This window comes from Salvelinus fontinalis, chromosome 5 (assembly GCF_029448725.1).
Source record: "Salvelinus fontinalis isolate EN_2023a chromosome 5, ASM2944872v1, whole genome shotgun sequence".
NCBI lineage: Eukaryota > Metazoa > Chordata > Actinopteri > Salmoniformes > Salmonidae > Salvelinus > Salvelinus fontinalis.
The window spans coordinates 75,452-99,520 of NC_074669.1; the positions used below are offsets into that span (position 1 = coordinate 75,452).

General features: G+C 45.8%; 2 protein-coding genes across 7 annotated transcripts in view; both read right to left on the reverse strand.

Moving 5' to 3' along the window:
- Positions 1 to 2,676, reverse strand: part of LOC129854867 (cingulin-like protein 1) — a 30,501-nt gene extending 27,825 nt beyond the window's left edge. For 2 of the 3 annotated variants that reach the window (XM_055921988.1, XM_055921990.1), the window contains exon 1: positions 478 to 2,676. The gene's annotated coding sequence lies outside the window, so the exon portion shown is untranslated. The remainder of the gene's footprint in view (positions 1 to 477) is intronic. The other variant, XM_055921989.1, reaches the window with a different exon arrangement.
- Positions 2,677 to 3,273: 597 nt separating this feature from the next.
- On the reverse strand, positions 3,274 to 24,069 carry LOC129854868 (transcription factor 12-like). 4 transcript variants are annotated; one of them, XM_055921994.1, is made up of 9 exons: positions 23,799 to 24,069; positions 17,394 to 17,600; positions 16,499 to 16,684; positions 14,425 to 14,568; positions 12,698 to 12,856; positions 8,263 to 8,495; positions 4,617 to 4,852; positions 3,689 to 3,853; positions 3,274 to 3,386 (listed from the first exon to the last, which is right to left on the reverse strand). In XM_055921994.1, exons 1-8 carry the CDS (start codon positions 23,868 to 23,870, stop codon positions 3,702 to 3,704), a joined length of 1,389 nt encoding a protein of 462 aa, XP_055777969.1. In that variant the 5' UTR covers positions 23,871 to 24,069; the 3' UTR covers positions 3,274 to 3,386; positions 3,689 to 3,701. The 4 variants fall into 4 exon arrangements, with proteins under 4 accessions (XP_055777969.1, XP_055777968.1, XP_055777966.1 ...); XM_055921993.1 differs by having other exon boundaries at positions 4,617 to 4,849; positions 8,263 to 8,543; XM_055921991.1 differs by having other exon boundaries at positions 8,263 to 8,543.

Consider the following 24,069-nt stretch of genomic DNA (forward strand, 5'->3'; position numbering starts at 1 on the left):
CATCAACACACAGCACATTGATATAGAAAACAGTTTATTCAGTGTGCTAACAGTGTAACTATTGTATACAGGACACTAGTGCTGCATGACGACTACCATTGGCCGTGGTCGCGCCAACCACACTATCGTCATCCACACACACACACACACACACACACTCCGACCAGACTTTTGTCATCTACAGTTTATGATATGATTATGAGAGAAAATCAGTTACGGAACAAAACTAAAGCACACGTTTGTTTTAGAACAATGTAAATTGTTATTGAAATAAACAACATGCAAAAGTACTGTATTCTAATATAGGTGACAGTTGTTACCCGTGTTACAGCCCACCGGGCACCGGGCAACAGACGTCAGTTCAACAAGTTTTGATTTACATTTGGTTGATTTATCATCTATTGTGAATTCAACAACAAAATGTCACCATGTCATTGGATTTAGGTTCAAAGTTAGGTGAAAAAAATACAAACTGACCTTTTTGCAAATCCACGAAGTTTTCCACATTGATTCAACATCACCACTTTGATTTTTTTTTTTGGGTGACGTGGAAACAACTTTGATTCATCCAGTTTTTGCCCAGTTCTCTAATTTTTATTTTTTATTTTTCACATTTAACCTTTATTTAACTAGGCAAATCAGTTGAGAACAAAATATTTTTTACAATGATGGCCTACCCCGGCCAAACCCGAACGACGCTGGGCCAATTGTACCAAGCCCTATGGCACTCCCAATCACGGCCGGTTGTGATACAGCCTGGATTCGAACCAAGGTGTCCGTGCAGACGCCTTAAAAACGGAGATGCAGTGCCTTAGACCGCACGGGAGACCCTTTGTAATTATTAACCAATATCAAAAATGTGTATCCTTCACAAGTACTTTATCAACCTCTGTTTGTACCATTGTAATTAAAGACAAAGGATATATGATATGCATGGATAATCCTCTACGCAGTTTTACCAGCGGATAATAAAACACCACTACCTTTACTAGCGGATCAAACGTGATGTTCTTGAACGATAAAACAATGCCGAAACGAGAATCACTTTATAAATCACTGACTGTGCAATTGGTTTGAGTAACAGGTGTTAGACAGTTTAGAAAAGTGTCCCAGTGCGCAAAAATCTTTGTGATTGTCTTACCTAAATTCGCGCAGTTCTGTTAAAAGCAGTGCCCTGGCTGAAGTGCCAGTGTTGTGGGAGCTGTTGTATGGCGCTCGGGATTCCCCCTCCCTATTCCAGTCTCTATTCACAAGTACGTGTTCCCCCTAGCGGAATTGTTCAGCTATTCAAGAAATTGCGCGGGTGTTCATCATCATCATCATCATCATTATGACCATTAACTCCTCGAATAATACATACCGGATGTCTTTTCTGAGAAAAAAAAATGTAGGGAAAAAATAAGAAATACTTTTATGTTTTACATTTCCTGTAGATGACATAGGTGACACTCATCAACATAACTGTACATACCAGAAAGGTATGGGTTTTACAAAGACATCCCCCGTTATTGAATTCTCCAATATACACTAAGTTGTGGCTTGTTTAGCGTATCATTATTTACAATGTCTGGTAAAATATATGACCACAAAATATTTCGGATTTTTTTTTTTGGGGGGGGGGGGGGGTTAAAATTACAAATCTGTAATTCAGATATTTTGTTATTAGTAATTGTAGAAAAGATAAACTACAGCAAGTTAGTAAAAAGTAATCAATATTTTCTATAAAAATTGAACAATTAAGTATTAATCCATCTGTAGCCTAACCAAAAAGTGCACTTAGCTCCAAAAAATCTGACTCTGCCTAAACACAAGCATGTACATACAACTAAAAGGCTCTGCATGGTCAAGCCGACATCTGCAGTGGCCATACATCACTTCGTGGAGCAGAGTAGAGCTGTTGTGAAGGAAGTTGTCAAGGAAGTGAGTTTGTGTTTATGCAGGACCTCCAGCCCTCACCTTCCGTCAAAACATTTGGGAGGAGCACGGAGATCGATTTAGCCTCCTCGTGCCTCCGGAGCCTCCGCCATTGCGTCACACCCTCCATAAGGGGCCTCCAGCTCATATTGCTGGAGCAAGCATAAATTGGTTTCAAGCCTTGTTTCAGCCTTAAAGCCAATTTAAGCTTGATCTGGCATGAGTCTCAATATGGAGAGTTTGACTCAATTGCAGTGCCTCTGGAGGCTCGAGGAGGGCAAATCGAGCTCCGTATGGCGATACCGTGCGCCTCCCAAATTTTGTAACAATGCGAAGGGATCCGTATAGCTCCAGATTGACATGATTGGTTGACGGTAAGTGGGGCGGTACATCCTGTATAAACACAAATTAACTTCTTTGACAACTTCCTTGACAACAAAAAATGTAGAATTTTGACGACAGGCTATCAGAACAAGTTCACAAATAAAAAACATCTTTATGATACCTCGTCTAGGGATTTCTAAGACACAAAAAATGAGTTTGAACTCCTGGAAAGAGATCGGGGAGGTAATGGGGATAGAAGGGTAAAGAGGTCAATGGAATGAAGACTGCTGGGGATAGAAGGACGCTGGATTGGCACACACACATAGCTAGCATACAGACATCAGAGGTGGTAGTCAAAGCACTTTTTTCTCAACATAGTGTGAAATACACAAATAAACAATAGCCTTAAATGTAGACTAGTTTTGCTGGGGGGGGGGGGGGGGGGGGGGCAACGGGGAGATTCGGGATGGAGATGCAGCCTTTTTACTTCATGCTATTTTGGCTGAGCTCCTATGTCGAGCACCGGGAAACGGACTCCAACATCTCAGTAGAGATAAGGTCCTGTCTTTTCATTTAGCCAGTTGCTCTGTAAATTAGCTGGATGCCTATAGAGATTAGCCCTGAATCACTGTGAATTGTGCGGTTCAGACCAATTTATTGGATGCGTATGACAGCACCACGAAGTGCAACAAGTATGAAAGCTCAATGCTTTCTCTAAATGCTGCACGGCCACTGCAGATGTTGGATTGACCATGCAGAGCCTTATAAGAGGTCAATACTGACAGAGGAGAATAAAAAATAATGAAATAAACATTGTTTTACACAGGACAGTATTGTTGTTGTTTTTTAGTTTTTTTCACTGTACATTTTTCTTTCACCGTACTAACGAATATAAAACATTTTGTACAAATCATTTGCTGGTTACAAGTAAGTTTAGGCACAAGTGAAAGTCGATCAGGAGGAAATTGTCACTACTGTCGTGATTAATTAGCTCCTGCAACACTTTAAACCCCCCCCCCCCCCCCCCCCCCCCCTCCTCCTCCCCCACGAGAATCCTTCTGTTTCTTCGCTACTGGGTCCCAGAGATAACACTGAATGTCATTGGATGGTCTTTCACCATCTTGAGATGATCCTTCTACACACTTCATCTGTAGAAAGAAAGAAAAAATGTGTTGATAACGTTTCTCACAATATAGATTACATCAACTTGGATCAACACACGCTTTCATAGAAGAAGAAGAAAGCTGCGTTTAGACAGGCAGCCCAAATCTGATCTCTTTCCACCAATCACATCAGATCTTTTCACAGCATATCATTTTAAGACCTGATCTGATTGGTCAAAAGACCAATCAAAGTGACATTTAAAAAAAAAAATTTTTTTAGAATTGGGCTTCCTAAACAGCCAAAAAAAGAAGAAGAAGGAGAAGAATGAGAGATCTTTGTACTGTGCCTGTTTTAGATGCTTAGACATGATGGCCCATGGGGTTGGTAGCGTCTAGTCCAGGATGTTGTGATGCCTGGTGTTGCTGCAGGACCTGGGCATCTGTTAACCCAGCTGACATCTTCTCCTGCTCCCTCCTCCTCAGACAGGCTGTCTTAGGGTTCAGGTTACGCTCTAGAGGTAGCAGATCACACGGACATCAACGTTAGGACTGTCCCATAGACCAGACAATGAACCTGGACATCAACGTTAGTACTGTCCCATGGACCCGACAGGGAACCAGGACATCAACATTAGTACTGTCCCATGGACCAGACAGGGAACCAGGACATCAACATTAGTACTGTCCCATGGACCAGACAGGGAACCAGGACATCAACATTAGTACTGTCCCATGGACCAGACAGGGAACCAGGACATCAACATTAGTACTGTCCCATGGACCAGACAGGGAACCAGGACATCAACATTAGTACTGTCCCATGGACCAGACAGGGAACCAGGACATCAACATTAGTACTGTCCCATGGACCAGACAGGGAACCAGGACATATCCTCTTCTACGCAGCCCCTCCCATCGATTCATGTTCCACTGTAGTGAAGTACGTACTCATTCAACTTCTATTTATACAGATTATTTAGATAATAACTATATCTCAATGTATCTTTCTGTCTTTTCTACATCTCCTTCTCAATCTCTTATTGGAGGAGAAAATACAATGTTCCTCTTCTCAGACCTTCGAGGAAAGATTCGAGGAAAGATTCGAGGAAAGATACGAGGAAAGATTCGAGGAAAGATTCGAGGAAAGATTCGAGGAAAGATTCGAGGAAAGATTCGAGGAAAGATTCGAGGAAAGATTCGAGGAAAGATGAATTAAGAAATAGACATAATCTCTTTTTGCAAGAGAGACCTGTTCAAGATGGTAGCAGTACTGACCTCTGACTTGTTGTTCTAGACTAAGTATTACATCCACGGCCTGGTGTAAAACAAGCAGCTTGGTCTGGGGCTTCTCGCTCTTCAGGTGCAGCTGGGTCATGTGACCCAGCTCTTTGAACGCCTCGTTGATGTCACGGACACGAAGGCGCTCGCGGGCGTTATTGGCCATCCGGCGCTCTCGTTCCCGCTCAGCCTTTTGCTCCGGACTCAGGTTGTCCTCATCCTCATGGATGCTGCTGAAGGGGAGAAAAGAAAGTGGGGGTTAGTATTAGAATTGGCAGTTGCCATGTGGCGCCCTCTGGTGGGAATTATATGAACACTTTTGATTTTTCTTTTTTTGGGGGGGGGGGTTGAGTTGGAATTCTGATTATGCTTGCACCCCCAAAAATGCGTTGAATATTGAGTTCATTACCAGTTTTTACCACTCAAACAAATATATAGGGAGCTACCCAGCCAGCAGGCAAAGCTGGTTAAAATGACATCATAACAACCATTTCCACTGCTGGGTAGAGGGAGAATAGCCTCGTTCTAGATCTGTTTCAACTCTGACAAGACAGCACAAACTGATCTGGGACCAGGCTAGAGGCAGAAAGATAGCATAAAGCTGATCTGGGACCAGGCTAGAGGCAGAGAGAGATAGCATAAAGCTGATCTGGGACCAGGCTAGAAGCAGAAAGATAGCATAAAGCTGATCTGGGACCAGGCTAGGGGCAGAAAGATAGCATAAAGCTGATCTGGGACCAGGCTAGAGGCAGAAAGATAGCATAAAGCTGATCTGGGACCAGGCTAGAGGCAGAAAGATAGCATAAAGCTGATCTGGGATCAGGCTAGAGGCAGAAAGATAGCATAAAGCTGATCTGGGATCAGGCTAGAGGCAGAGAAAGATAGCATAAAGCTGATCTGGGACCAGGCTAGAGGCAGAGAGAGATAGCATAAAGCTGATCTGGGACCAGGCTAGAGGCAGAAAGATAGCATAAAGCTGATCTGGGATCAGGCTAGAGGCAGAAAGATAGCATAAAGCTGATCTGGGACCAGGCTAGAGGCAGAGAGAGATAGCATAAAGCTGATCTGGGACCAGGCTAGAGGCAGAAAGATAGCATAAAGCTGATCTGGGACCAGGCTAGAGGCAGAAAGATAGCATAAAGCTGATCTGGGACCAGGCTAGAGGCAGAAAGATAGCATAAAGCTGATCTGGGTTCAGGCTAGAGGCAGAAAGATAGCATAAAGCTGATCTGGGACCAGGCTAGAAGCAGAAAGATAGCATAAAGCTGATCTGGGACCAGGCTAGAGGCAGAAAGATAGCATAAAGCTGATCTGGGACCAGGCTAGAGGCAGAAAGATAGCATAAAGCTGATCTGGGACCAGGCTAGAGGCAGAAAGATAGCATAAAGCTGATCTGGGACCAGGCTAGAAGCAGAAAGATAGCATAAAGCTGATCTGGGACCAGGCTAGAGGCAGAAAGATAGCATAAAGCTGATCTGGGACCAGGCTAGAGGCAGAGAGAGATAGCATAAAGCTGATCTGGGACCAGGCTAGAGGCAGAAAGTTAGCATAAAGCTGATCTGGGACCAGGCTAGAGGCAGAAAGATAGCATAAAGCTGATCTGGGACCAGGCTAGAGGCAGAGAGAGATAGCATAAAGCTGATCTGGGACCAGGCTAGCGGCAGAGAGAGATAGCATAAAGCTGATCTGGGACCAGGCTAGAAGCAGAAAGATAGCATAAAGCTGATCTGGGACCAGGCTAGAGGCAGAGAAAGATAGCATAAAGCTGATCTGGGATCAGGCTAGAGGCAGAAAGATAGCATAAAGCTGATCTGGGATCAGGCTAGAAGCAGAAAGATAGCATAAAGCTGATCTGGGACCAGGCTAGAGGCAGAGAAAGATAGCATAAAGCTGATCTGGGATCAGGCTAGAGGCAGAAAGATAGCATAAAGCTGATCTGGGACCAGGCTAGAGGCAGAGAGAGATAGCATAAAGCTGATCTGGGACCAGGCTAGAGGCAGAAAGATAGCATAAAGCTGATCTGGGATCAGGCTAGAGGCAGAAAGATAGCATAAAGCTGATCTGGGACCAGGCTAGAAGCAGAAAGATAGCATAAAGCTGATCTGGGACCAGGCTAGAAGCAGAAAGATAGCATAAAGCTGATCTGGGACCAGGCTAGAGGCAGAAAGATAGCATAAAGCTGATCTGGGACCAGGCTAGAGGCAGAAAGATAGCATAAAGCTGATCTGGGACCAGGCTAGAGGCAGAGAGAGATAGCATAAAGCTGATCTGGAACCAGGCTAGAGGCAGAAAGATAGCATAAAGCTGATCTGGGACCAGGCTAGAGGCAGAAAGATAGCATAAAGCTGATCTGGGATCAGGCTAGAGGCAGAAAGATAGCATAAAGCTGATCTGGGACCAGGCTAGAGGCAGAAAGATAGCATAAAGCTGATCTGGGACCAGGCTAGAAGCAGAAAGATAGCATAAAGCTGATCTGGGATCAGGCTAGAGGCAGAAAGATAGCATAAAGCTGATCTGGGATCAGGCTAGAGGCAGAAAGATAGCATAAAGCTGATCTGGGATCAGGCTAGAGGCAGAAAGATAGCATAAAGCTGATCTGGGACCAGGCTAGAAGCAGAAAGATAGCATAAAGCTGATCTGGGACCAGGCTAGAGGCAGAAAGATAGCATAAAGCTGATCTGGGACCAGGCTAGAGGCAGAAAGATAGCATAAAGCTGATCTGGGATCAGGCTAGAGGCAGAAAGATAGCATAAAGCTGATCTGGGACCAGGCTAGAGGCAGAAAGATAGCATAAAGCTGATCTGGGACCAGGCTAGAGGCAGAAAGATAGCATAAAGCTGATCTGGGATCAGGCTAGAGGCAAAGAGAGATAGCATAAAGCTGATCTGGGACCAGGCTAGAGGCAGAAAGATAGCATAAAGCTGATCTGGGACCAGGCTAGAGGCAGAGAGAGATAGCATAAAGCTGATCTGGGACCAGGCTAGAGGCAGAAAGATAGCATAAAGCTGATCTGGGACCAGGCTAGAGGCAGAAAGATAGCATAAAGCTGATCTGGGACCAGGCTAGAGGCAGAAAGATAGCATAAAGCTGATCTGGGATCAGGCTAGAGGCAAAGAGAGATAGCATAAAGCTGATCTGGGACCAGGCTAGAGGCAGAAAGATAGCATAAAGCTGATCTGGGATCAGGCTAGAGGCAGAAAGATAGCATAAAGCTGATCTGGGACCAGGCTAGAGGCAGAAAGATAGCATAAAGCTGATCTGGGACCAGGCTAGAGGCAGAAAGATAGCATAAAGCTGATCTGGGACCAGGCTAGAAGCAGAAAGATAGCATAAAGCTGATCTGGGACCAGGCTAGAAGCAGAAAGATAGCATAAAGCTGATCTGGGACCAGGCTAGAGGCAGAAAGATAGCATAAAGCTGATCTGGGATCAGGCTAGAGGCAGAAAGATAGCATAAAGCTGATCTGGGATCAGGCTAGAAGCAGAAAGATAGCATAACGCTGATCTGGGACCAGGCTAGAAGCAGAAAGATAGCATAAAGCTGATCTGGGACCAGGCTAGAGGCAGAAAGATAGCATAAAGCTGATCTGGGATCAGGCTAGAGGCAAAGAGAGATAGCGTAAAGCAATTTTTGCTGTCCTCACCTGGTCATGCTGTCTCCTTGTGTCTTGTGTGACACGCTCTCCTCGTCGGAGCGCTGGCTGTGGCAGTCAGAGCTGTGGCTGTGACCCTGGCTGTGATGGCTGTGGCTGTGACCCTGGTTGTGATGGCTGTGATGTAGCTCATACTGCTCATCTTTCTCCAGACCTTCCGACTTCAGTTCCAAGCCACCTAGTCCTGCAGGGAGACCCGCTGGGAAGGAGTGGCCATGTTTATTCTGCAACACAGCGTGGTGGTTGTTGTTGTTCAGATTGACAGCCTCTACCTGTACACACACAAGAGAATAGGTGCAATAAATATACACATGCACTACATGGCCAAAAGTATGTGGACATACCTTCAAATTAGTGGATTTGGCTATTTCAGCCACACCCGTTGTTGACAGGAGTATAAAATCGAGCACACAGCCACACAATCTCCATAGACAAACATTGGCAGCTCTAGATAAGAGCGTCTGCTGTATTACTAAAAGATAAAAATGTGAATCTCTCTCAGACAAGGTGACTTTCATCAATATATTCAGCTCTTATTTTTTCTTAATGGGTATTATGACTCATACTGTGGTACTCTATGTGTATGTAGTAAGTAGTACGAGCAAATCCAAATGAGGAAAAAAATGGGCGGTTGTATTCAATGAAAGGTTTTATTAAAAGTTTCAATTTGAGCTCCCCACGGAAGGACCGTTGCCCATGTAGTGTATTTTATTATCATCTACTTAGTGGGAAAACGGTCAATAAAAAATACATACATTACACATACGTTGCCTTCATTTCCTTGACGCTACCCCCAATGACAAAAAGGTAACTAAACCAACATCTGCGGATGGGCAGGGTTTGCTACTTTTTGGAAACCATTCTATTGGCTCTACTATACCAGGCAATTCTGACACTGCTACCTAAGTGCCATGGTGGAGGCATTCCCCTTTCCCCTTGTCCATATCGTTACCTGGTCAGTATCCACACATAGATCGACTTTTAAGACCGCAGCAAATTAAATTGAATGTGGCGTTCACCATTTTTCTCTATTTCCAGAACATTAACCCTCCCGTTAGGATAATGGCGCCGGAGGGAATGGCTGCCATTTTACGGGCTCCTAACCAACTGTGTTATTTTGTTTGTTTTTTTCACATTGTTTGTAACTTATTTTGTACATAATGCTACCGTCTCTTAGGACCGAAAAGAGCTTCTGGATATCAGAACAGCGATTACTCACCTTGAACTGGACAAAGATTTTTTTCTTGAATGAATCCAACGTGAAGGATATACTACTTCCCCCAGACCCAAATCCCTGTCATTCGCGTGAAGAAAATACGGAAATACAGGGGGCGGAGGTCGGGGTGGCTTGTGAGAATTGGTCGGCGAGTGAGTAACCCTCCTCTACCATTCGTTCTATTGGCCAATGTGCAATTACAGGAGAATAAACTGGATATTCTCAGTTTGAGACTATCCTACCAACGGGACATTAAAAACTGTAATATCTTAGGTTTCACAGAGTCGTAGCTGAACAACGACATGGATAATATAGAACTGGCTGGTAAGACGAGGCGTGGGGACGTGTGTCTGTTTGTCAATAACTGCTGTTGCGCAATGTCTAATATTAAAGAAGTCTCGAGCTATTGCTCGCCTGAGGTAGAGTACCTCATGATAAGCTGTAGACCATACTATCTACCAAGAGAGTTTTCATCAATATTATTCATAGCCGTCTAATAATAATAATAATTTTTTATTTATTTATTTATTTATTTATTTATTGAGAAAAATAAATACAAATAAAAAATAAAAAAATAATAATAAATAATTACCACCACAAACTGATGCTGATACTAAGACCGCACTCAACGAGCTGTATAAGGCCAGAAGCAAACAAGAAAATGCTCATCTAGAAGTGGCTCTCCTAGTGGCCGGGGACTTTAATGCAGGCATGCTTAAATCCGATTTTCCTCATTTCTACTAGCATGTTACATGTGCAACCAAAGGAACAATAACTCTAGACCACCTTTACTCCACACACAGAGATGCATACAAAGCTCTCCCCGCCCTCCATTTGGCAAATCTAACCATAACTCTATCCTCCTGATTCCTGCTTAACTTAAGCTGGAAGTACCAGTGGCGGAAGTGGTCAGATGACGCGGATGCTACGCTACAGGACTGTTTTGCTAGCACAGACTGGAATATGTTCCGGGATTCATCCAATGGCATTGAGGAGTATACCACCTCAGTCACCGGCTTCATCAATAAGTGCATCTACGACGTCGTCCCCACAGTAACCGTGCATACATATCCCAACCAGAAGCCATGGATTGCCGGCACTGTCCGTACCATAGAGTTTCCGTTTTCAAGGAGCGGGACACTAATCCGGACACTTCTAAGAAATCCTGCTATGCCCTCAGACGAACCAGGCAAAGCGTCAGTACAGGACTAAGAGTGAATCCTACTACACCGGCTCTGACGGTCATCAGATGTGGCAGGGCTTGCAAACTATTACGGAGTACAAAGGGAAAGCCAGCCGCGAGCTACCCAGTGACGCAAGCCTACCAGGCGAGCTAAATGCCTTTTATGCTCGCTTCGAGGTAAGCAACACTGACACATGTATGAGAGCACCAGCTGTCCCAAACGACTGTGTGATCATGCTCTCCGTAGCCGATGTGAGCAAGACCTTTAAACAAGTCAACATTCACAAGGTCGCGGGGCCAGATGGATTACCAGGACATGTACTCAGAGCATGCGCTGACCAACTGGCAAGTGTCTTCACTGACATTTTCAACCTCTCCCTGACCGAGTCTGTAATACCTACATGTTTCAAGCAGACCACCATAGTCCCTGTGCCCAAGAAAGCGAAGGTAACCTGCCTAAATGATTACTGCTCCGTAGCACTCATGTCTGTAGCCTGAAAGACTGTTCATGACTCACATCAACACCATCATCCCAGAAACCCTAGACCCACTCCAATTCGCATACCGCCCCAACAGATCCACAGATGATGCCATCTCAATTGCACTCCACACTGCCATTTCTCAGCTGGACAAAAGGAACACTTATGTGAGAATGCTGTTCATTGACTACAGCTCAGTGTTCAACACAATAATGCCCACAAAGCTCATCACTAAGCTAAGGACCCTGGGACTAAACACCTCCCTCTGCAACTGGATGCTGGACTTCCTGATGGGCCGCCCCCAGGTGTTAAGGATAGGCAACAACACATCTGCCATGCTGATCCTCAACACTGGGGCCCCTCAGGGGTGCGTGCTTAGTCCCCTCCTGTACTCCCTGTTCACCCACGACGGCGTGGCCCAGCACAACTTCAACACCATCATTAAGTTTGCTGACAACACAACAGTGGTAGGCCTGATCACAGACAACGATGAGACAGGCTATAGGGAGGAGGTCAGAGACCTGGCAGTGTGGTGCCAGGACAACAAACTCTCCCTCAATGTGAGCAAAACAAAGGAGCTGATCGTGAACTACAGGAAAAGGAGGGATGAACAGCCCACAATTAACATTGACAGGGCTGTAGTGGAGCGGGTCGAGAGCTTCAAGTTCCTTGGTGTCCACATCAACAAACTATCATGGTCCAAACACACCAAGACAGTCGTGAAGCGAGCACGACAACACCTTTTCCCCATCAGAAGACTGAAAAGATTTGACATGGGTCCCCAGATCCTTAAAAAGTTCTACAGGTGCACCATCGAGAGCATCCTGATTGGTTGCATCACCGCCTGGTATGAAAATGCTCGACATTGGACCATAAGGCACTACAGAGGGTAGTGCGTATGGCCCAGGACATCACTGGGGCCAAGCTTCCTGACATCCAGTAAATATTTTCTTAACTCTATTTCGTGAAACTGCATTGTTGGTTAATTAAGGGCTTGTAAGTAGGCATTTCACGGTTGTATTAGGCACATGTGACAAATACAATTTGATTTGATTTATGGAAAATATGTCAAAATGACATGTGTCTGGTTTGATTTGTAGAGCAGTGATGGCAGGGTACACACACAGACACACACAGACACACACAGACACACACACACAGATTGCTGTTTTCTGTTTTCTCAATGACATTCAATTCAGCATTGAGTTTTTTTCCACCTGAGTCTGACCACAAGTCAAGTCCCTATGACAACACACCAGAGGATTTTAATGGATCCGGTTTGACTTCTTCTAATGCCTGTTAACGGAATGTAAGCCAAAAGTAACTGAAAGTAATCATATTACGTTACTGAGTTTGGGTAATCCAAAAGTTACGTTACTGATTACAATTTTGGACCGGTAACTAGTAACTGTAACGGATTACATTTAGAAAGTAGCCTACCCAACCCTGCACCCACACACACACACCAATAGCCTTTCCCTATACGCTTCCCATACATAAAACAGGCACAATCTGAAACACTTTCACAAAGTAATGAATGGGTCTCACCATGGCTGTGTCATGTGCCATGGTGGGTCTGTGTCCAAGGTTAGCCTGGTTTAACAGGCTGTGGATGTCAGAGGGCAGGCCGGGGATGGGTCCTGCCGCATGGTTACGCAGCACATAGATCACATCATCCAGTCTGTCTAGACGATCCTCCAACGGAGACTAGAGAGAGAGGAGAGAGCGGAGAGGAGAGAGAGAGGAGAGAGAGAGAGAGAGGGGAGAGAGAGAGAGAGAGAGAGAGAGAGAGAGAGGAGAGAGAGAGAGGGGAGAGAGAGAGAGAGGAGAGGAGAGAGAGGAGAGGAGAGAGAGAGAGGAGAGAGAGGAAAGAGAGAGAGGAGAGAGAGAGAGAGAGAGAGGAGAGAGAGAGAGGAGAGGAGAGAGGAGAGAGAGAGAGAGGGGGGTGTTATTATCATGCTGAGAATGAAACATTGCAGTGCTTGAGGCTATAATATAATAAGATTAACTCAGCAAAAAAAGAAACGTCCTCTCACTGTCAACTGCGTTTATTTTCAGCAAACTTAACATGTGTAAATATTTGTATGAACATAACAAGATTCAACAACTGAGACATAAACTGAACACGTTCCACAGACATTTGACTAACAGAAATGGAAAAATGTGTCCCTGAACAAAGGGGGGGGGGGGGGTCTAAATCAAAAGTAACAGTCAGCATCTGGTGTGGCCACCAGCTGCATTAAGTACTGCAGTGCAAAACCTCCTCATGGACTGCGCCAGATTTGCCAGTTATTGCTATGAGATGTTACCCCACTCTTCCACCGAGGCACTTGCAAGTTCCCGGACAGAGTACAGGCCTCGGTGTAATGCTCATTCCTTCAACGATAAACACGAATCAGACCATCACCCCTGGTGAGACAAAACCGCGACTTGTCAGTGAAGAGCACTTTTTGCCAGTCCTGTCTGGTCCAGCAACGGTGGGTTTGTGCCCATAGGCGACGTTGTTGCCTGTGATGTCTGGTGAGGACCTGCCTTACAACAGGCCTACAAGCCCTCAGTCCAGCCTCTGTCAGCCTATTGCACTGATGGAGGGATTGTGCGTTCCTGGTGTAACTCCGAACATCACACCCGCGGGTGTGATGTTCGGATGTACCGATCCTGTGCAGGTGTTGTTACACGTGGTCTGCCACTGCGAGGACAATCAGCTGTCCATCCTGTCTCCCTGTAGCGCTGTCTTAGACATCTCACAGTACAGACATTGCAATGTATTGCCCTGGCCACATCTACAGTCCTCATGCCTCCTTGCAGTATGCCTAAGGCACTTTCGGACACAGATGAGCAGGGACCCTGAGCATCTTTCTTTTGGTATTTTTCAGAGTCAGTAGAAAGGCCTCTTTTAGTGTCCTAAGTTTTCATAACTGTGACCTTAATTGCCGACCATCTGTAAGCTGTTAGTGTCTTAACGACCGTTCCACAGGTGCATGTTCATTAATTGTTTATGGTTCATTGAACAAGCAAGGGAAACAGTGTTTAAAACCTTTACAATGAAGATCTGTGAAGTTATTTGGATTTTTACGAAGGATCTCAGGTCCTGAAAAAGGGACATTTCTGTATTTAATGAGTTGGATCAATTCAAAGACAGCAGCATTTAGATAAAATGTGACTCCAGCAGACAAAAATCAATGATAGAATGTGTGGGTACAGTATTTGAACATTCTTTGTGACCTATCAAAACTTATCAAACAAAGACGTGTCACAGAGCTCCATGTCCTTACCAGTGATATAGGTGAGGCCTGGTAGCTGGAGGAGAGAGAGGCTTGGTTAGCTGGGGGACCCGTTGCAGACCCTGTGTGTGGAGATGGAGACCTCTCTGGTGTGGAGGAGTTTTCACTGACGCTAGTGTAGCCAGGAGAATACATCTGAACACAGACAGAGGAGTAAAAGGGGGAGATAGAGGAGGGGTAGAGGAGGGACAGAGGATGGGGAGGGGTAGAGGAGGGGTAGAGAAGGGACAGAGGACGGGGAGGGATAGAGGAGGGGTAGAGGAGGGGTAGAGAAGGGACAGAGGACGGGGAGGGATAGAGGAGGGGTAGAGGAGGGATAGAGAAGGGGTAGAGGAGGGACAGAGGACGGGGAGGGATAGAGGTGGGGTAGAGGAGGGATAGAGGATGGGAGGGATAGAGGAGGGGGAGGGATAGAGGAGGGGGAGGGATAGAGGAGGGGGAAAGGAGGGGTAGAGGAGGGGTAGAAGAGAGATAGAGGAGGGGTAGAGGAGGGATAGGAGGGATAGAGGAGAGGGGATAGAGGAGGGATATAGGAGGGATAGAGGAGGGGGGATAGAGGAGGGGTAGAGGAGGGATAGAGAATGGGGAGGGATAGAGGAGGGTTAGAGGAGGGATAGAGAATGGGGGGGACAGAGGAGGGTTAGAGGAGGGATAGAGGATGGGGACAGAGGAGGGGTAGAGGGGGGATACAGGAGGGGGAAAGGAGAAGTAGAGAAGGGGTAGAGGAAAGATAGAGGAGGGGTAGAGGAGGAGGAATAGAGGAGGGATAGAGGAGGGGTAGAGGAGGGATAGAGGAGGGGTAGAGGAGGGGGAGGGATAGAGGAGGGTTAGAGGAGGGATAGAGGAGGGGTAGAGGAGGGGGAGGGATAGAGGAGGGTTAGAGGAGGGATAGAGGAGGGGTAGAGGAGGGATAGAGGAGGGGTAGAGGGGGGATAGAGGAGGGGTAGAGGAGGAATAGAGGGGGAGAGGAGGGGTAGAGAGGGGGATAGAGGAAAGATAGAGGAGGGGGGGTAGAGGAGGGATAGAGAAGGGGGATAGGAGGGGGAGGGGGAGAGGGGTTAGAGGAGGGGGAGAGGAAGGATAGAGGAGGGGGAGAGGAGGGGGAGAGGAGGGATAGAGGAGGGGTAGAGGTGGGATAGAGGAGGGATAGAGGAGGGGGAGAGGAGGGGGAGAGGAGGGATAGAGGGGGAGGAGGAGGGGTAGAGAGGGGGATAGAGGAAAGATAGAGGAGGGGGGGTAGAGGAGGGATAGAGAAGGGGGATAGGAGGGGGAGAGGAGGGTTAGAGGAGGGGGAGAGGAAGGATAGAGGAGGGGGAGAGGAGGAATAGAGGAGGGGTAGAGGTGGGATAGAGGAGGGATAGAGGAGGGGTAGAGGAGGGGTAGAGGAGGGGGAGAGGAGGAATAGAGGAGGGGTAGAGGTGGGATAGAGGAGGAGGGGGAGGGGGAGAGGAGGGTTAGAGGAGGGATAGAGGAGGGGGAGAGGAAGGATAGAGGAGGGGGAGAGGAGGGATAGAGGAGGGGGAGAGGAAGGATAGAGGAGGGGGAGAGGAGGAATAGAGGAGGGGTAGAGGTGGGATAGAGGAGGGATAGAGGAGGGGTAGAGGAGGGGTAGAGGTGGGATAGAGGAGGGATAGAGGAGGGGCAGAGGAGGATTAGAGGGGGAGAGGAGGGGTAGAGGGGGGATAGAGGAAAGATAGAGGAGGGGGGGATAGAGGAGGATTAGAGGGGTAGAGGTGGGATAGAGGTGGGATAGAGGAGGGGTAGAGGAGGGGTAGAGGAGGGGTAGAGGACCGTGAGTAGCAACTCCATGCATCATTTTAAAAGCACAACTTGTAATTTCTCTGTGTGGTTTTATATCCACCACCTCAGGCCTTGTAGCATGGCTCGTAACCCGAGCTGACTCAATAATATTTTACTGGTTGGACAGATGGCCAATAAACAGTCCAGCACCATGGCCCAGGGCTGGGTTGATAATAATACACAGTGGTTTGTTCTAGGGACATTTCCCTATTGATCATCGTGGTTTCACTTTGAAGTTGGCTTTGTAAGTAGTCCCAGTACATACAGAAGCCAGTGCTTTCCCCAGGGTTGCTCCGGTCTGAGACCATCCTGTAGAGGGGTTTCCTGTGGTGTTCTCTGAGCTGTTGGCTGACAGGGAGTGAGATGAAGCAGGGTTGCTACGGTGGAAGGTAGACATAGGAGGAAGACCCCTGTTCACCTCTACAGGTGAGACTGAATGGGGAGAATAGACCTGCAAAGCAATCAAACACATACACATGTTACATTTGTCTTGGTGACGGTGCAGCAGAGTACAGTACATATAGACTGAGTGGACAAAACATTATGAACACCTGCTCTTTCCATGACATAGACTGAAGAGGTGAATCCAGGTGAAAGCTATGATCCTTTATTGATGTCACTTGTTACATCCACTTCAGTGTGGATGAAGGGGAGGAGACAGGTAAGGAATGATTTTTAAGCCTTGAGACAATTGAGATATGGATTGTGTATGTGTGCCATTCAGAGGGTGAATGGGCAAGACAAAATATTGAAGTGCCTTTGAACGGGGTATGGTAGTAGGTACCAGGCACACCGGTTTGAGTGAGTCAAGAACTGCAACGCTGCTGGGTTTTTCACATTCAACAGTTTCTTGTGTCTATCAAGAATGGTCTACCACCTAAAGCACATCCAGCCAACTTGACACAACTGTGTGAAGCATTGGAGTCAACATGGGCCAGCATCCCTGTGGAACGCTTTCAACACCTTGTAGAGTCCATGACCTGATGAATTGAGGCTGTTCTGAAAACAAAAGGGGGAGGTGCAACTCAATAATAGAAAGGTGTTCCTAATGTTTGTACACTCACTGTATATACAGTATATTTTTACATATTTGTCCCAAACTTTCTTACTTTTTAATATGTACTATGTTTTATCATATGACAAATGAACTAGACACTTACCAGGTGATTGTGTGATGGTTGCAGGTTACTGTAGCTTCCTGATTGGTGGGCTGAGGCCCCTCCCATTCCTCCATAGCCAGCCTGGTTCATTCCATTGGAGTTCCACATGTCAGGTGAACTGTTAATCCCCTGTTGTTCGCCACAGGAGGAGGGGTGTGAGGAGGAGTCAAGGTTGAGGTCGTGGTGACTTGGAGATTGATCGTAAACCTGAGAAGAAGAGGGGGAAAAACAGCTAAATTAAAGATTGTGAAGTAAACATCTATAATACTGAAACAATGACTTCAAAAAGTGACTCTTCCTCGTCACTGGAAGCGATCATTGACCTAGTAGAGACTAGAGACCAGACATACAGTACACACTGTGGACAAAACCTTCTCTTTCCATGACATACACTGACCAGGTGAATACAGGGGAAAGCTATGATCCCTTATTGATGTCACTCGCTAAATCCACTTCAATCAGTGTAGATGAAGCGGAGAAGACGGGTTAAAGAAGGATTTTTAAGCCTTGAGACAATTGAGACATGGATTGTGCATGTGTGCCATTCAGTGGGTGAATGGGCAAGACAAAATATTTATGCTCCTTTGAACGGAGTATGGTAGGTGCCAGGCGCACCGGTTTGAGTCAAGAATTGCAACGCCGCTGGGTTTTTCACGCTCAACAGTTTCCCGTGTGTATCAAGAATGGTCCACCACCCAAAGGACATCCAGCCAATTTGACACAACTGTGGGAAGCATTGGAGTCAACATGGGCCAGCATCCCTGTGGAATGCTTTCAATACCTTGTAGAGTCAATGCCCCAACGAATTGAGGCTGTTCTGAGGGCAAAAGGGGGAGTGTGCAACTCAATACTATGAAGGTGCTCCTAATGTTTTGTAGGTATAAATAGTGGGTATAAATATATATACAGTAAAGCCTATGAATGCATGTGAATATACAGTATCAGTCAAACGTTTGGACACACCTAGTCATTCAAGGGTTTTTCTTTATTTTCTACTATTCTCTTCATAGTGAAGACATCAAAACTATGAAATAACACAAATGGAATCAAGTAGTAACCAAAAAAGTGTTAAACAAATCAAAATATCTTTTAAATTTGAGATTCTTCAAAGTAGCCATCCTTTGCCTTAATGACAGCTGTGCACACTATTGGCATTCTCTCAACCAGCTTCATGAGGTAGTCACCTGGAATGCATTTCAATTAACAGGTGTGCCTTGTTAATTTGTGGAATGTTTTTCCTTCTTAATGCATTTGAGCCAATCAGTTGTGTTGTGATAAGGTAGGAATGGTATACAGAAGACAGCCCTAATTGGTAAAATACCAAGTAAATATTATGTCAAGAACAGTTCAAATAAGCAAAGAAAAACGAATCATTACTTTAAGACATGAAGGTCAGTAAATGCAAAACATTTCAAGCACTTTAAAAGTTTCTTCAAGTGCAGTCGCAAAAACCATCAGGCGCTATGATGAAACTGTCTCTCATGAGGACCGCCACAGGAAAGGAAGACCCAGAGTTACCACTGCTGCAGAGGATAAGTTCATTAGAGTTACCAGCCTCAGAAGTTGCAGCCCAAATAAATGCTTCACAGAGTTCAAGTAACAGACACATCTTAACATCAACTGTTCAGAGGAGACTGCGTGAGTCAGGCCTTCATGGTCGAATTGCTGCAAAGAAACCATTACTAAAGGACACCAATAAGAAGAGACTTGCTTGGGCCAAGAAACATGAGTAATGGACATTAGACTGGTGGAAATCTGTCCTTTGGTCTGATGAGTCAAAATTTGAGATTTTTGGTTCCAATCGTTGTGTCTTTGTGAGACGCAGAGTAGGGGAACGGAGGATCTCCACATGTGTGTTTCCCACCGTGAAGCATGGAGGTGGTGGTGTGGGGGTGCTTTGCTGGTGATACTGTCTGTGATTTATTTAGAATTCAAGGCATACTTAACCAGCATGGCTACCACAGAATTCTGCAGTGATACGCCATCCCATCTGGTTTGCACTTAGTGAGACTATCATTTGTTTTTCAACAGGACCCAACATACCTCCAGGCTGTGTAAGAGCTATTTGACCAAGAAGGAGAGTGACGGAGTGCTGCATCAGATGACCTGGCCTCCACAATAAACCGATCTCAACCCAATTGAGATGGTTTGAGATGAGTTGGACCACAGAGTGAAGGGAAAGCAGCCAAAAAGTGCTCAGCATATGTGGGAAGTCCTTCAAGACTGTTGGAAAAGTATTCCTCATTAAGCTGGTTGAGAGAATGCCAACAGTGTGTAAAATCCCTCCACTGGGATTCTCTGCCTCTAACCCTATTACAGGGGAGTCACTGGCTTACTGGTGCTCTTTCATGCCGTCCCTAGGAGGGGTGCGTCACTTGAGTGGGTTGAGTTACTGACGTGATCTTCCTGTCTGGGTTGGCGCCCCCCCCTTGGTTTGTGCTGTGGTGGAGATCTTTGTGGGCTATACTCGGCCTTGTCTCGGGATGGTAAGTTGGTGGTTGAAGATATCCCTCTAGTGCTTCTACACCTGCATTGCTTGCTGTTTGGGGTTTTAGGCTGGGTTTCTGTACAGCACTTCGAGATATTAGCTGATGTACGAAGGGCTATATAAAATAAACTTGATTTGATTTTAAACTTGATAAAGCTGTCAACAAGGCAAAGGGTGGCTACTTTGAAGAATCTCAAATATGAAATATATTTTGATTTGTTTGACACTTTTTTTAACACCACAGGACCACACCACAGGACCACACCACAGGATCTGATCCCAGGACCACACCACAGGACAACACCAGAGGACCACACCACAGGACCACACCAAAGGACCACACCACAGGATCTGACCACAGGACCACACCAGAGGATCACACCACAGGACCACACCACAGGACCACACCACAGGACCACACCACAGGATCTGACCACAGGACCACACCACAGGATCTGACCACAGGACCACACCACAGGACCACACCACAGGACCACACCACAGGATCTGACCACAGGACCACACCACAGGACCACACCACAGGACCTCACCACAGGACCTCACCACAGGACCTCACCACAGGACCACACCACAGGATCTGACCACAGGACCACACCACAGGACCACACCACAGGACCACACCACAGGACCACACCACAGGACCACACCACAGGATCTGACCACAGGACCACACCACAGGACCACACCACAGGACCTGACCACAGGACCTCACCACAGGACCACAGATGTAATGGGGTATGATACTTTTGTATCACCTAGAAAAGAACTGCCAGGGAAATTATAATATAATAATACTTTTTATATTAATAAAAAATGAGAATGAACCACAGTATCATTGTAGGATGTGAAATGAAACACCCACCCACCTACACACCCACCATTGTTACCCCGACGACAACGCACTGTAAAGCAGACTGGCCCCTTAAAGACTCTGTTGAACATGATCACACACACCATACACACAACCCCCGCCCCCACACCATACACACACACACACCATACACACACACACACCATACACACACCTCCCTCCCCCCACACACACACACCCTACACACAACTCCCCTCCCCCCATACACACAACCACCCTCGCCCCCACACACACACCATACACACAACTCCCCCCCCACACACACCCTACACACAACTCCCCACCACACACACACACCATACACACAACTCCCCCCCACACACACACCATACACACAACCCCCCTCCCCCACACACACACACCATACACACAACTCCCCCCCACACACACACACACCATACACACAACCCCCCTCCCCCCAACACACACACCATACACACAACCCCCCCCCCCCCACACACACACACACACCATACACACAACTCCCCTTCCCACACATACACACAACTCTAGCCGTAACCCTGGCTGGTACGAGTCCTGTGGTGATAGTGGGAACAGGCCAAATATAGGAGCCCCTGCCGTCGCCAACCCTGTTTCACTCACACACACACAACTCTGATGTCATCAGCTACGGCACTGCAGGACACACACACACACAGACACACACACACACAGACACACACACACACACACACACACACACACACACACACACACACACACACACACACACACACACACACACACACACACACACACACACACACACACACACACACACACACACACTAGCCCTGTCTAAACCTCCATGGGTAGCATATGGTACAGGATAAAGCCAATTGTACTCCTTACTATGGGACGGAGCAGGCAACCCGTTAATAACACACACACACACACACACACACACACACACTCGCGCACTCCTTGGACGTAGTAGGCGACCCGTTAATAATGGCCACACCCCCGCCCCAGCACACCCTCGCTGTCCCCCGCTGTCCCCCAATAAATCCCCCTCGACACACACCCTGAAAAACGCATACATAAACCGTCAACATGGTGTTCTCTTCTAGTACTGCATTGATTTACTAACCATCAATAACGGCATCATTAAAGATTAGAGACTCTCCATATGTGAAGAACACAATTGAAGGAAGACAGACACATAGTATATGAGACATGTTCATAGTTCTGTGTTCCGTTAGCATCTCTGATAGCAACAAAAACGAAATAGTTCTGTGTTCCATTAGCATCTCTGATAGCAACAAAAACGAAATAGTTCTGTGTTCCGTTAGCATCTCTGATAGCAACAAAAACTAAATAGTTCTGTGTTATGCTAGCATCTCTGATAGCAACAAAAACTAAATGGCTTAAATATATTATGAAGACAATAAAAGAGGACAAGACCACATTTTACACTCTAAATATACTTTCAATCATATACAGGAAGATTGAAATGAGTGTAATATTGACCAACTATTCAATTTGCCTCTGCTCTATAGTAACACCACATCCAACTCTAGCCACATGCAGTCAATTTGCCCGTCTGCGTCTAGTACGAACGTCTGGTTCTAGTTAGTTACTCTCCCAGAGATCAAAGCAGTCTTTGATAGCGCCTGATAATGATCCGTATAGGGACCCGTGTTAAAACAGACTACGGGTTAAATCAAATAGAGATCAGAGCAGCAATCTGCTTCACGTCAAAAAAATGGTAGACGGTAAAAAATTAGAATGATATGTGTTGTGTTCTCAGGTCTGTCTGAACTGAAAGAGGAATCTTGATCATTAACACAGTGTATTGATCATTGATGTGCGTTACTGAACTCACTGACCACACAGCCAAGAGTAAAATGGTCAATGTCACTTCAGTATGCATTAAAGATGATCAAAGAAATCAAAATAATTTGTACATCGAAATTCATAAACTTGGGAACTTTCCCAAAATTAATTAATAAACACCGACAACACTGACTGAATAGCACACAGAGTCCCAAACCCACTCACCATACAGTAATATCCCTTCCCACACACACACAGCCATATGTGCCCATTCCTAACCCTTAAAACACTCAAACACATGGTTGCTGCAATAACTTTTGGGTAGCTGTATATCAAAGGGTCTGTTCCTGTGCTGGTATAGAATGTAGTCTGCATGGACTCCCTGGTGTGATAAATGACAATAAAATAGAAACAGATGAAGGACTAGCTAGTACACACAGTGGATAGAGTAGGTTTACTTTGATGCGTCAATACTGTACTATTCTACGATAAGGTGTTATTACATCGATAGTGAACATATGGATAATGTATTTAAATGATCTATGCCTTATTCCATGTCTTATGTGTATATGAGGATAATGAAGATAACACGTGACAGAGAATAGATCATGGAGAGTATATCACGATAACGGAGAGTATATCAAGATAACGGAGAGTATATCACGATAACGGAGAGTATATCAAGATAACGGAGTGTATGTCAAGATAATGGAGTGTATATCAAGATAACGGAGAGTATATCACGATAACGGAGAGTATATCACGATAACGGAGAGTATATCACAATAACGGAGAGTATATCACGATAACGGAGAGTATATCAAGAAAACGGAGAGTATATCAAGATAACAGAGAGTATATCAAGATAACGGAGAGTATATCGAGATAACGGAGTGTACATCCATTAAAAAGAACTATGTAGAGATGTCTGTTTATTTATATTCCTATAGGACCTTCAAACTCAACTCTGGACCTCCAAGCCAGTTCCAATGCAATTTTTTTCATTGTTCCCCCTCTAATCAGGGACTGATTTAGACTTGGGACACCAGGTGGGTGAAATTGATTATCAAGTAGAACAGAAAAGCAGCAGACCCCGGACCTCGTAGGGTCAGAGTTGAATGCCTCCTGCTATAGTAAATATCAAGGAGAGATAATAGAAGAACATCTAATTACATCCAATCATTCACAAAGACAGTATGCCGACCGGTGCACCCGTTTTTTTTTTATCTAGAGCGGGGAACACACTCACCGATTTGATGTAGCAATACATCAGGTTATTGCTGGTGGTCCCGGAAGAGACCGGATAGGAAGCGCAGTACATGATTCTGTTCAGTTTCAGACCAACAGTCCAGTAGTTTCAGCAGTGTGTCCGTAGTCCTGTAGTATAGACTCCAGTAGTCAGTAGTGTCTCAGTATAGACCTGTGAGTCCACAGCTCCAGTCTCTGTTCATATGCTCTGTAGTCAACATACACTCCTCCTCCTCTTCTGACCCTTTACCCTGCAGCTCGCTTAACTACTC